Source organism: Gadus morhua, chromosome 7, assembly GCF_902167405.1.
Source record: "Gadus morhua chromosome 7, gadMor3.0, whole genome shotgun sequence".
Lineage (NCBI taxonomy): Eukaryota > Metazoa > Chordata > Actinopteri > Gadiformes > Gadidae > Gadus > Gadus morhua.
The window spans coordinates 16495624-16508706 of NC_044054.1; the positions used below are offsets into that span (position 1 = coordinate 16495624).

A 13083-nucleotide genomic window follows, 5' to 3' on the forward strand; every position below is an offset into this window, starting at 1 on the left:
CGGGACGGAGATGTGGTGGTCGTGTCTGATCAAAACATAATGATCCAAACAGCATAACATAAGCCTCAGGCCAGTCAGTTGGTTGATTGAGGTTTGTAATTATCTTTTCTATAGGTAGTGCCACAGGGAGACATGGTCATGGCGAAGGCGTCCGGACACATAGTCCATGTAGACAGGACATCAGTGAAGCATGTGACAGACAGGCCACCATTAAGACAGACACTCACACGCTGAACGATAGAGAGGAATTATCTAGTTCTAAATCCCAGCCTTGGGTTAAATGTTGGAGAAGAAAGACCCAGGGCTTGTCTGAGTACTATCTAATAGAGAACAGATCCAACAACTGTCTCATTTGGTTCATGACGTTCCCAGAAAGACAGATAGATAAGGGGGTCAAAGGTTCAAGGATCCTCCATGTTCTCTGACATATATCAACATTAGCTTCTATGCTTCGTATGACTGTTTGTGTTTCACATGTTCCGTGAAAGTGAAGTCTGCTGCTCATCTCCACATTTGTCCTTGATCTTTCCGTTCGGCTGTATTTCAGGAGCTATTCCGCCACCAAACCTAGTAGCGCTTGGTAAAAATCTTTTCTAGAAACTGCTCAGTTTTATACCAGATATGCAATGGGGCAGGATCACACACTATTCAGAACAAATATGTTTCGTTATCCCCTACAAGCATTTTTTTTAATTTAATTGAAGTGTCCAATATGTAAATAGTATCACAGAGTTTCACCTCATGCATCAGTTTCATAAAAACTGCTACAGCCACATCTGTCTCCTCCCCGGACCAGACCGTAAATCTGAAGAACCACCTCCCTCTCTCTGACCCCGTCCCTGCTGGGTTTGATCCAAAGTTGTCAGAAGGAAGACGAGGGGTCTGCTGAATCACTTTGGAGCTAGGTCTTAACTTCTGAACCAGTCGACATCAGGAGCTTCATATGCATCGCGGCATCGTCGTTAATACTTTGTTCTGATTACACATTTTAAATTAAACATTAGAGAATGCTGAGTATGACGAACGCATAATAAAAAGCAATGTCACCGGTGCAAATAGAAGGAACTTGTCTGGACGAAGTTCCCAGAATGCCTTGCTTTCCCAACCCCACCTTCTTATTGACCGGATCCTTACCCTTATATTAGAAAGCTGATATCTATCTCTGATATCTAAGTCCAATTTACAACCAAATGTTTTTTATGTTCACGTGTGTTTTATGTTAAAAACAAATTACAAATGAAAAGGATTATAAATAATTATTTATAGAACACAACGTTATCTCCAAGTCGTTCTTTTCCAAATTCCTTTGCACGAAAATGTTGTTTTTCTTTCACCACAATAAGCAGAAACCCATCATATTTAGTGAGACAATGGAATTTGAATTGCAGAAAGTATTTAATTTTTTAATTCCATAACAAAAACAGTATTCAACAAATGCAATGAAAATATTTCAAATATTTTTTATCGAATAAATCATATAGCAGAATCTTACAAAAGACCCACAACATTTTTCAAAACCTGCGCTATTGATGTTTTCAACTTCAATTAAGTTATTTTATTCAAAACAATGAACTTCTAGGTGTCTGAAGATTAAACCCAGGCAACCCAGGGACATTTGTTTCTCTAAATCAACTGGTTTTGTTAAGATAAAGGTCTTCAGTGATAAAGATATATAGTTTAGTTTGCCAATTACTAACAATAAGATAACCATGTAATACAAATAGCAACTTTATTAGCAATTTATACTGGTTTTGTCAATAAACTTGGCCATTTTGATATCGCGTTTAGAAAGCCCTCCGCAGTCATGGGTCGTCAGCGTGATCTGGACCTGCGGGAGAACGTTGAGACCCAACGTTGGAAGCAAATGATAATCAGAGGAGCTTGTACTTCTTTTTGTAGCTATACATCAAAGCTACTGCTTATCCACAATTTATATCTGCAACTTGAATTTTGCATCTTTTATCACCAACCCATTGAACTTGAATCATTCATTAGCCTTTGAATCATTCACTGATCGCAATATTGTAGTTGTTTCGTAATATTTCTAGAAGTTATATATCTCCCGCAGCGTCACATTGTATTGAAAACCCAATCTCCCGTTTGGTTCTGAAATCTCCATTTAAATGGTCTGTTTATTGTTGCCGTCTGCTGTCGTCGGTTCAGTTTGACCTTTTGAAGAGCTCTAGGCTGCTGCTGATTAGGAGACATACAGCTAAACGTCCCTGGGAATCACAAACCAGACTATCTTTAATCATATGTACATGTATCACATATACGTAGAAGCTGTACCTAATATGCATTCCGTTCAAGGCAAGTACAGCAGAGTTAGAATACAAAGTAGCAAAGAAGAACAACACAGAACAGAAAGAACGAACCAAGCCCCACAGGAGAGGAGCTCTTCAGCTCATTTAGAGACCGTTGGGGTGTCAGAGAGAGCAGGAGAGAGCAAGAGAGAGAGCCAGAGAGAGAGCCAGAGAGAGAGGGCCAGAGAGAGAGCCAGAGAGAGAACCAGAGAGAGAGGGCCAGAGAGAGTGAGCCAGAGAGAGAGAGTCAGAGAGAGAGCCAGAGAGAGGGCCAGAGAGAGAGGGCCAGAGAGAGGGCCAGAGAGAGGGCCAGAGAGAGAGCCAGAGAGAGTGAGCCAGAGAGAGAGCCAACGGGGGCACCCTCCTCATTCAGTGTGTTAATGAAGGATTAGGCAGAGCATTCTTCCAGCAGCAGAAGCCCTACCGCACCCCTCGGCAGCCCAGAGGCGACCGCCTTGTGGATGTCGGCTGGGTTTCCGACAGCAGTTCTCAGATCTGCCAACGTTTCACTGCTGAGGTGGGAACTGTGTTCCAGTCTGAGTTGGATCCATGTCCGTGCCATGCGTGCTAACATGTGGGTTGTGTGTGAATGTATGTGTAGGCGTGTGTGGGTGTGGGTGTCCGGGGGGGGGGGGGGGGGGGGGGGCATATTTTGCAGAGCTTTTCACAAGCAATATGATGGGATTACTTGTTTAAGCTACTGCTCTTCGGCAGTTGCTACGTTTTGGTCGGTCCGCCAGCTGTAAGCCTCCTTCTCTCTCCGTATTTCACACGGAAGATCCTTCTGTCCTCACTGTCTCTGTGTGTGTTGTGTGTCTGTATGTTGTGTGTCTGTTCTCAGTGTCTGTGTATCAGTGTCTGTCCTCAGTGTGTCTGTGTATCTGTGTGTCTGTCCTCTTTGTCTCTGTGTGTCTGTCCTCAGTGTGTCTGTGTGTCTGTCTTTCTTCTCTGTGTGTCTGTGTGTCTGTGTCTGTGTGGTGGTTTTTAGACTTTAGAGTCTGCCTCTGTAACTATACTAACTAGAATATAATCCGTATAGAGCACCTTCGTTTTCAATGCGTCATTATAATACATATTGTTATTTAATCTCTACAATTACTTGTACAAATAATAATAAATCATATGTATAAGTCCTTTTTCCATCAGATTTTCAAGCGAATTAACTCTTAAAGCGAATTAATTTGTAGCGACACAAGAAGCGCCTGAACGGTTTTCCATCGACAGAATGATCATAGCGAATTAAAATTGTGTCACAATGCCCCGTGTTGAAGCGCATTTTTCTGACCCGCTAGATGATTTGCCATCAACAATGCGCATGCGCGACATTCTATATCGCTTCAGCCGTTTTCCATTACTTTTATGTCGCTAGAACTTTCCCAAAACCACCTCTGCAGAGCGAATTAACTTAGTGCGACAAAATCGGCGTTAGAGCGATATAACCCTTTTTCGATCACATATGTCGCACTAACTTTTGATGCGCATCATTTTAAAGCGCATTATCTTTTTGATGGAAAAAGGACTATACATAATATAGGCTAACGTTTCATGTTCCATTTCTGAATACAAATTCATAAATATTACATAGAACTGCAAGAGATAAGCTTATGGACCAGCCTACATCCTTACCTTATTATAAACATTAAACGAGCCTACATCCTTACCTTATTATAGAATTAAACCAGCCTACATCCTTACCTTATTATAGAATTAAACCAGCCTACATCCCTAACTATAGAGTTAAACCAGCCTACATCCCTACCTTATTATAGAGTTAAACCAGCCTACATCCCTACCTTATTATATACATTAAACCACCCTACATCCCTACCTTATTATAGAGTTAAACCAGCCTACATCCTTACCTTATTATAGACGTTAAACCACTCAGGGTGATGGTTCATCTTCTCAGCTTGGAGGGCCACTCTCGTCATGAAACCAAACGCCTGTTAAAAAGAAGAATTAATTTGAATTAAATACGCACACAATAATGAAATTAATATAAAAAATATTGATATAACGAGCTAATAAGGAAGGCATCAAGGGTACATTTCGATATTAAAAGTTAAAAATAATGAAGCACATTTCTGACGGTTCCATTAATGTACAAATCAACCAAATGGGAGAGATTTAGCGACGCGCGCCACGTGCACCACGCGCATTATTGTAGTCATCTAAAGCGGAGGCTTCAACTCCCTCGTCATGCACACGGGGGGGGGAACTGCAGCTAGCGAGTAGGTCGAGTAATTCCAGGGCAATTTCCCACTGCAATCTCAATTAAGCCTCTGAATACATCCTCTCTTCCTAATTAAATCAATTGAACCGCCATTGTTTACAGGCTGTCACTGCCCATGCGCTCAACCCGTTCCTGGAACTTTCTCCAACAGAATTAGTCTGCAGGAGGAAATTGCGTGGCGTCCTTTAAGCGTGTTGTTACATGGTTGTAACCAATTTTCTGGGGACCTCCCGTTTGGTCGGAAACCCTCGCGTGTAACACGATCGTGGGCTCCGATCAAATTGGTTATCAAGGAAACGAGCACCTGATCAATTTAAGTAATTGTCATATTCCTGCAACTTGACCTCCACTGGCACCAATTTGAGGGCCGTGGCAGCCTGCTTATTCTCAACTCCCATTGGCTCTAATGAGGGCTGCAATAAGCTGCTTGTCATGTCAGGTGTAGGCGTAGACTCTCGCTCTCTCTCTCTCTCGGTTTATTTGTGCAAGGTTTTTGAGCGCGTGCCAGATAATGGGTGCCGTTAATGACAGGTTTAGGTTTTAGGGAGCGTATAACACTGTTCCTCAACTAGAGGTGCTGATCATTTGTCTCATTATTGACAGTTTAAACCATCATGTTTTACAGAATAGCGTAGGCCATTAATGTAGAATAAATTCAGAATGTACTCCGTCACTTTCAAGAGAATAATATTTTTCTCACCCCCGAATACCCTTTGTGATTCTCTATTGGTTTCTTTACCTTTACCTTTATAAAATGTCATGAGGAATATTACTATTTTATATTCCATTGGAAGAATAAATGGATTCCTAATGCCAAAATATGCAGTTGTGTTTGACTGTTGAGTTCATTACTGCCTTGGCCTACACTATTCATTACTGCCTTGGCCTACACTATTAGTCCGCTATTAGTCCAATCTTGCGGAAAGAAAAAACACGAAGCGTCACATTCACCTTCCGTTTATAGAAGCTCTCCCCGAGCCGTCCGGGCCGGCCGGGAGATGTTTAAACGGAGCGACGCACGGAGTGTAAACTGGACGGGAATGGAATGTGAAACACAAGACACACGGTTCAGCCTACACAGAGGCACGCACACACACACACACACACACACACACACACACACACACACACACACACACACACACACACACACACACACACACACACACACACACACTCTAACAAAATGTATATTAAATATATATAAATACAGAAAACCAATAAGGAACTAATCAAAGAATACATTTATAGCAAAAACAAATGTTTTCGTTATTTAGATGGTTCCGTAAATTAACCGCTCGACAAACTAAGTTTTAGCGACGTTCCGCGCGCAGACGTTCCGCGCGCAGCCGTTCCGCGCGCACCACGCTCATAAAGACACGCCGACACCATTTCCCCACCCAAAAGGCGGAGGTCTATGCATGTGTAACCAAGCATTGGTTTCTGATTTGAAAGCCTTTTAAACCCCTGTTTCCGGGAGTGGACCCGGGTCAAAGTCCTGCCTGGATGAGGGTGTCACCTGCAGGTCAGCTGCCCTCCACTTGGGACATCGGAGGAAATAAAGCAGCCTGAAGTCAGCGGGGGTCAAGGACTCTTATCAAGCCTCTTTGTTTACACGGCTGTATTGTGAGGCTCACACCTCCCAGGCCACAGGTCAGACAAGCCTGCTTTATTCACCAAGTCAGCCAGCCTCCTCAGGTAAACAGCCAGCCAGCCTCTTCATGTATACAGCCAGCAAACCAACAATCCTCCTCAGATATAGAGTCAGCCATCCACCCTCCTCAGTTATACACCCAGGCAGCAAACCAGCCTCCACAGTTATAAACTCAAGATTCTCAAAAAGTCAGTCAACCCCTCAGTCAGCCAGGAAACCGACTTGTCTGCTAAATGTCCAGCCAGCGAAAGAGCAAGTCAGCTCGACACCCAATCAGCACAACAGCCAGTCAAATCAATGCCAAACCGGAAAAAGAGACAAATAGTCAAATAAATGCAGAGCCAACCAGACAACCAGACAACCAGTCAGTCAGCTACCCTCGGCCGGCCCGCTTTATGCCATGTCAGCCTTACCATCCTGCCTGACTGGCCCGAGCTGCTTTAGCTGTCAAAGTGGGTTAATTTGACTTGACGTTTCACAGAGCCCCATCTCAAATAATCACAAACACCCGCCTGGAGACCACTGATACACCCCCCCCCCCCCCCCCCGCCCCCCCCCCCCCCCCCCCCCCGCCCCACACACGCTGCTTTCACAGGGGCCATTTTCTGCTATTATGGAATGATTGTCATATAACTTTGGACGGGACTATTTAGACGTCTCTCTCTCTGCTTGTGGCGCAGGGCTGGAGCCCAGGCCTTGGTCTGAAATACATGTGTGTGTTATTTACAGATCGCCTTTCCACCGCCGCGCAGGCCGGGGGCTTACAGACGCCTACTCCGCCTTGCCAGAGCTAAGTGCATGCAGATTGTGTCTACTCGGACTAGCCTCTGGCACGCACGCACACACACGCACGCACGCACGCACGCCATACACGCGCACGCATTTCACACCAACCGCCCACACGTACCCAAGCACGCCATGACACACACGCACAGGTACGCATAAACGCACGCACACCATACGCACGCACGCACGCACACCAACCGCACACGCACACATGCACGTGCAACTGAATTCCTTCACAGATACAATAATAAATTGCGCTAGCACGCGCACGCACAGACACACCAAAGAAACGCACAGCATCAGTCAGAAGATGCACCTGCATCCGTGCACTCGCACACACTCCCCCCACCGGGCGCCCGCCGCAGCTCTGCGCTCCACGCCACCGCAGCGCGCTCGCCAGCGAGTTATCCTGCGAGAGCCGTCATCCCGGGCAAAGCGGTTGGCTGCTGTCTGCACTGAAAGGCAAGACGGCCCGAATCCCACTGTGGTGGCAATCAGGAGGGTGATGGAGATGGTGATGATGATGGTGATGATGATGGTGATGATGATGGCGTCCACACCTCTTACATTTCATATCGCTCGTGCTGCCAAGGCGGCACTCCAGATGTCTTCAGCTGGCTGATGATTCCCCCCCCCCACACACAGACACACACACTCACCCCCAAAACACCCCTCCACCCCCGACAAGCCACAACCCCTCTACCCGCCACAGAGCAAGCCAACATGTAACTGGAGGCCCGAGATCACATGTCTGGGTCTCACCGAGGGGGGCTGCTGCTCACTTATTCCATGGAGCCGACGGAGGGTGTCACAATTGCGTGTTCGCAATGCATGCATGCCTTCTCCGCTCGCTGGCTCACATCTTCCCCCCCCCCCCCCCCCGTTTACATTTCCAACTTGGATCCGAGGTGAAAAACAACCCCAAACGGTTCACTTTGATGCTCAGACCCCGACTCGTGTCGGTGACGGAGGCCACCCGGGGTGTGTTGTTCTCGGCCTCGACTGATTGGGGACGCGGGGGCTTTGGCTGCCGCACGGGTCCTTTATGAGTGCCATGAATTCATTCATTAGCTGGTTCTGTGATAACGGGGGTCAAAGGACCCTGAAGGTTTGGCTCAGACGGAGGTGCAGGGAGGACCTTGCAGTCTAACAGGCACCTTGTGGACAATGACGATGAGGACATGCCACCGCCACCAGCAAACCACCGCAGGGGGAGACACCAGGGGCTTAACAAGACACGGGGGGAGTTAAAAAGGAGAGGCTTTGACATCTCCCAGATTGTGTGAGCAGCCGTGTCCTGGCTGGCTAGCCCTCGGCGGCGGCCCGGGACCACGTCATTGGTGGGACGACCGGGGGTTCTCAGGGAACGGCCCAGTCAGAGGACAGCGAGGAACCAAACACCGCTGATCCGATTAACTGCGCACTCTGCCGATGGGATAAGGTGTGTATTTGTCTGTGTGTGTGTGTGTGTGTGTGTGTGTGTGTGTGTGTGTGTGTGTGTGTGTGTGTGTGTGTGTGTGTGTGTGTGTGTGTGCGAGCGTGTGTACATGAACATGCATGCATGGAAGTCCTTGGCATGCAAGTGTCTGGATGTCCTTTGAGCTCCGACAAGCACAGTTGTTGCGTGTAATTCTGTAAGTGCCGACAGAGTGTGTGTGTGTGTGTGTGTGTGTGTGTGTGTGTGTGTGTGTGTGTGTGTGTGTGTGTGTGTGTGTGTGTGTGTGTGTGTGTGCGTGTGCACGCGCGCGAGTCCTAGTGTCTGTGTGCAGATGTGTGTATTGGTGTGCCTGTGTGCATATGGGGAAACAAAGATGGCCTTTAAGAGGTTAGTTTATCCAGGGGCTCAGTTTTTACTTGTAAAACAACGTGTCGAACAAAAGCAGGGCACAGCGTATAACGAGAGAGAACGAGCAGGGCTTGAGAGCCAGGCTGTGTCTGCTGAACGAGGAAGGAGAGCCATGACAACATGGGAGGGGTGTCAGCCTAGACCAATGGACCGTAGGTACACCAGGGAAGGTGGGTTATATGTAAACAGAGCAGTTATAAAGCTTGTCCCCCTGGGGAAAAGGGCTGGGTATTACATCATTGACCATTATTTGGTGACATAAGTAAAGAACTAAAATACAAAGATAGTTTTAGTAATGCATCCAATAATACGCAGACAACCAAACTGACGTCACGTGCCATTTGATGAGGAAAAACCTTTTTAAAGATTGTTTTAATCAATTCAGTGTTTATTATGTTTATTTTATTTTACAATGGTGTGAAAGTCTGTGAAGAAAAAAGCGTAGAATAGAAGCCCAATTTGATCCGAAAGCCACGTCTCTAAGAGAGCAGCGTTCACACCGTGCTCCCTGCGGCGGGCCCCCAGGGCGCTTTAAACCCCCCCAGCACGACGGACCCTGGTTCCAATCCAGTTCAAGACATGATGTCCGACACATGCAGCACCATTTCTAACAACACACACTTCTATTTGTACTCTCTCATCTTAAACACGAGGGTAGAAGTTAGCAATGAGCTGTAGGCCATTATCTTCATTATCATTATTTTGCACAATTCCGACTATGGACGTTTGTTGAACGTGACAACGTCATTCATCTGCATCCCGGCCATGCAGACAGCTGTATTATGTTGATGCACAGCATTCACCCAGATATAGGCCGTAGTGTACGTTCAGAAGAGGGGCAACGTCTGAATGATCAAACGTGGCCCCTATTTAAGTAGATCAGTAAGGACAGGTGACTGGAAGACAAAGGCATCTGACATGGTCCATGACAGTTACATGTGGAGTCCCACTCAAGAAACGGTTATATAACCTTTCCCAAGAGACTACCCTCTGACCAGATCTGGCCGAGTGACTGTTATTTGTATGTTTGATTTGAACTTGACATCTGGTTAATATCTTGCGCCTGAGCCTCTTATGAAGACAACTGGGTAACCCGTGGTTGAAAACTTTATTTAAAAGTTGAACCGTGGGGGAGGATGGCTTGACACTCAGGAGTCCATTTTGGTATATATTTGCCGGGGGGGTAACATTGGAAGTCTTAATGGTGGGGGGGGGGGGAGTCATTGAGTCATCGAGCTCAGCAAGTGTTGCAAAAGCTGTGGTGGTGCAGCGAGCAGCTAACCTCTGAGCAGCACACACCATCTTTAGTTTTGACGCTTCGTGCCACACGAGAATTTGTGCTCCTCTCTGCAAAACGTGAAGCAGATGGTCGGCATCCTAATAACCGAGACATTAAGGTTTGTGCGTAAACAACATCAAAAGAAAAAATTCTCCCCTATTATTGTTTCTATGACACCAACACCGAGACATAGGGAGGTGAAAACAAATAAAATAGAAATCAAAGCATTAGAACCAGAGGAAATAGACTGTACAGCAGGCTCGTTTGCACATGTGATTGCCGGAATTCTGATGGACCAAAGGGGCTCCGGAGAAGGGATTGAACCCTTCAAACCCGATTTAGTATCCGCGTTGTTGATGAGGAACCATGGCGCTCCCGGACGGCTCAGACAGGGACACAGTGTGTGCCCGTACTGCCACAGATCAATTACTGTGTTGGATGTTACAACATTACAACATCACAACACTTTCCACTTGCAGTGCTCAAAGAAATGAAGTAAACTAAAAAAATGTGTATGAAACTATCATGTTCTCCTTCTGGCCCACTGGCATCTTTAACTGGGGGGCCCTTGTGTAGCTGTGCCATAGAATGTAAAAAAACATTTTTTTATATATAGATAAATAATATTCCACTGAGGCCTTTGGCCATCCATGAGTGCAGTTCTTCCACCCCCTGCAGGTCACAATTGAGAATGCACCCCTTAACAAAACCCAAATTAGTCCAATTAGGGAATTAAGATTAAATCTCTCCAAAGCCAATCGCTGATAAGTACTAAAACCAGCAGGCCACTGCTAATGTTTTCCCTCTAGTAAGGGCATTTAAATCCAAATATGAAAGGAATGGATTAACAATTTGCTAAACAGCTTAAAAACAAATGTGTGTGCACACAAAAAAAATCTAATATAGAGAGACAGCCAGAAAGACAGACACACACACAGACAGACATAAGCAGTAAGAAGGAACACTGCAATGTGAGCCCCACATTGGGCCACAAGATCAGAAAAAAAGAACGGGATTGACAAGTACACAGCGACGGAGAGAGAGAGAAACAAAGAGAAGCAGGGGACAGGGTAAAGGAGAGTGGCAAATACACATAAAAAACCCAACCCTAATGACGAGGTGGTTAGTGGTTTCTGTCAACCAGATGAAACATTTTAACCAATTTCATTGTTTGCAAAAGAAATCATTTTGATCGAAACCCCAATTGCTGCCAACTGGGGGCCTGGCATTCCTCAGCCTAATAGGGCCTGACACAGTGGGTAAGAGGAGAGGGGCTGGAGCCGGGGGACCACATGGAGCCCGTCGCAGCGCCGCCCACCTCTTCAAACAGAGGGAAAGTGTAAAAACAGAGTTTGTTGGGGTCTAAAACAACTAGAGGGGCCGCTAAGCAGCCTTGGGAAGGTGCAGTCTACGCAGACCCCTGAGCACGCTGCTTACTGGTTCCATGTGAATGGGTTGCTTCGTTTCACAGAAACCAGACTCTCTCCGCTTTGAAGCTCAAGAGGGATCTCCAGAACAAACTTCAATTACTTTAATAATAGCTACAAACGGGAATAAATTAATAAATACGTTATACAAATACTATGACATACGTTACCAAGGGAATGTTGCCTGTGTTAGGCTTGTTGCTCTTAAATTTTCAAATTAAAGTACGAGCAATTTGATTTCCTTTTATAAAAGCAAGTAAGTTTGCAGATAAATTAAATTAAACCAGACTAAAATAAAAATAATCTAAAGGAATTTTAGCAGCTTGTAAAAACATACTGGTGCACGTGTATTTTGTTTATGTGAACAGTGGTGGATGCAGTATCAGATTCTAAAGGATAGAACACACACACACACACACACACACACACACACACACACACACACACACACACACACACACACACACACACACACACACACACACACACACACACACACACACACACACACACCTGGTTGAAGCTCTTGAATCGCAGCTCTTTGTAGATGGCGTCCCGGGTCTCCACCTCCGCCCAGCCGGTTGCCCTCAGCTCCATCACCGACTGCTCTCGGTCTGCTGGCGTGAGCCAGTGGGACTCCGAGGCCTGGCGACATAGTACGAGAATGCATGAATAAATGTAATTATTATGAACAACTGTCTTACACTGGTTATAACATGGTGTTGACACAACAGGCAGTAGTAATTATAATAACCATAACATATTATGACACTATTGACTCGCATTGTTTTATCTTGGAACAGTTCGGTCTAAATTGTATGTGTGAACTACACATTTGACTACAATGATAATAATAGAAGATGCTTTTTTTATTTAGACTTCAATCTATTATTTATTTCTTCACCATATATTCACGTTGCTAATGTAGGAGGTTGAAGCAGGCATGCTACATTCCACTCAGTCTATATGTTGTGCGTGTTAAATGTGTGTTCTTATAATACATCCAGGATGCGTGCAGCAGAATGCCATAACATTCTACCAGATGTCCGCAGGGGGGCAGTGTCTCACTAACAAGAAGTCGTCTAAGTCGTTCTGGTTCATGGTTCAATTTAATACGGTAGGTATACAGTAATGCGCCGGTGACGTCTTCACTTTACCAAAGGTTAATCATAGTCGTTCATAACCGTCGAGCTATGGGCCGAGGTTTACGCAATGAAATATGGACATGTGTTGCAGTATGCGCCACTGCAACAGATAAGAGTTGGACGCTACCAACGCACGGTAACCCGAGTTCTCTCTCACCATGTTAGAATGTCTTGATATCGTTGGTAGGAGGCTCCCCAGCCTAGAAACCCTCCAGGACACACTCTTAATGCCAAAGCTAAACATGAGCCCTTCAAACGCTGTGGTGGTCAACACTTCTGGTTCTAGCGTATGCTTGAGATCATAGGCGTTCAGGATATTGCCTGATTAAAATACGCTTTGGAAAGTAGGGTCTCTTTTAATTAATTTAGGAAAATCCATAACGTCTCCAATACCTGTTAAAGATGTGATA

General features: G+C 45.6%; 1 protein-coding gene across 1 annotated transcript; it reads right to left on the reverse strand.

The window, feature by feature from the left end:
* Window positions 1–1376: 1376 nt before the first annotated feature.
* On the reverse strand, window positions 1377–12990 carry LOC115546632 (pterin-4-alpha-carbinolamine dehydratase 2). The gene is made up of 4 exons (XM_030360258.1): window positions 12831–12990; window positions 12042–12173; window positions 4166–4246; window positions 1377–1828 (listed from the first exon to the last, which is right to left on the reverse strand). The coding sequence occupies exons 1-4, from the start codon at window positions 12915–12917 to the stop codon at window positions 1733–1735; spliced, it is 396 nt and encodes a 131-aa protein (XP_030216118.1). The 5' UTR covers window positions 12918–12990; the 3' UTR covers window positions 1377–1732.
* Between the last annotated feature and the right edge of the window lie 93 nt (window positions 12991–13083).

Bases quoted from the DNA above. Each gene is read 5' to 3' on its own strand.
- LOC115546632 (XM_030360258.1), bottom strand. From the start codon at position 12,917: ATGTTTAGCTTTGGCATTAAGAGTGTGTCCTGGAGGGTTTCTAGGCTG. The intron at 4,247-12,041 runs GTGTGTGTGTGT...TCTTTTTAACAG, and splicing joins GATTCAAGAGCTTCAACCAG to GCGTTTGGTTTCATGACGAG. The intron at 1,829-4,165 runs GTAAGGATGTAG...GTTCTCCCGCAG, and splicing joins GGTTTAACGTCTATAATAAG to GTCCAGATCACGCTGACGAC.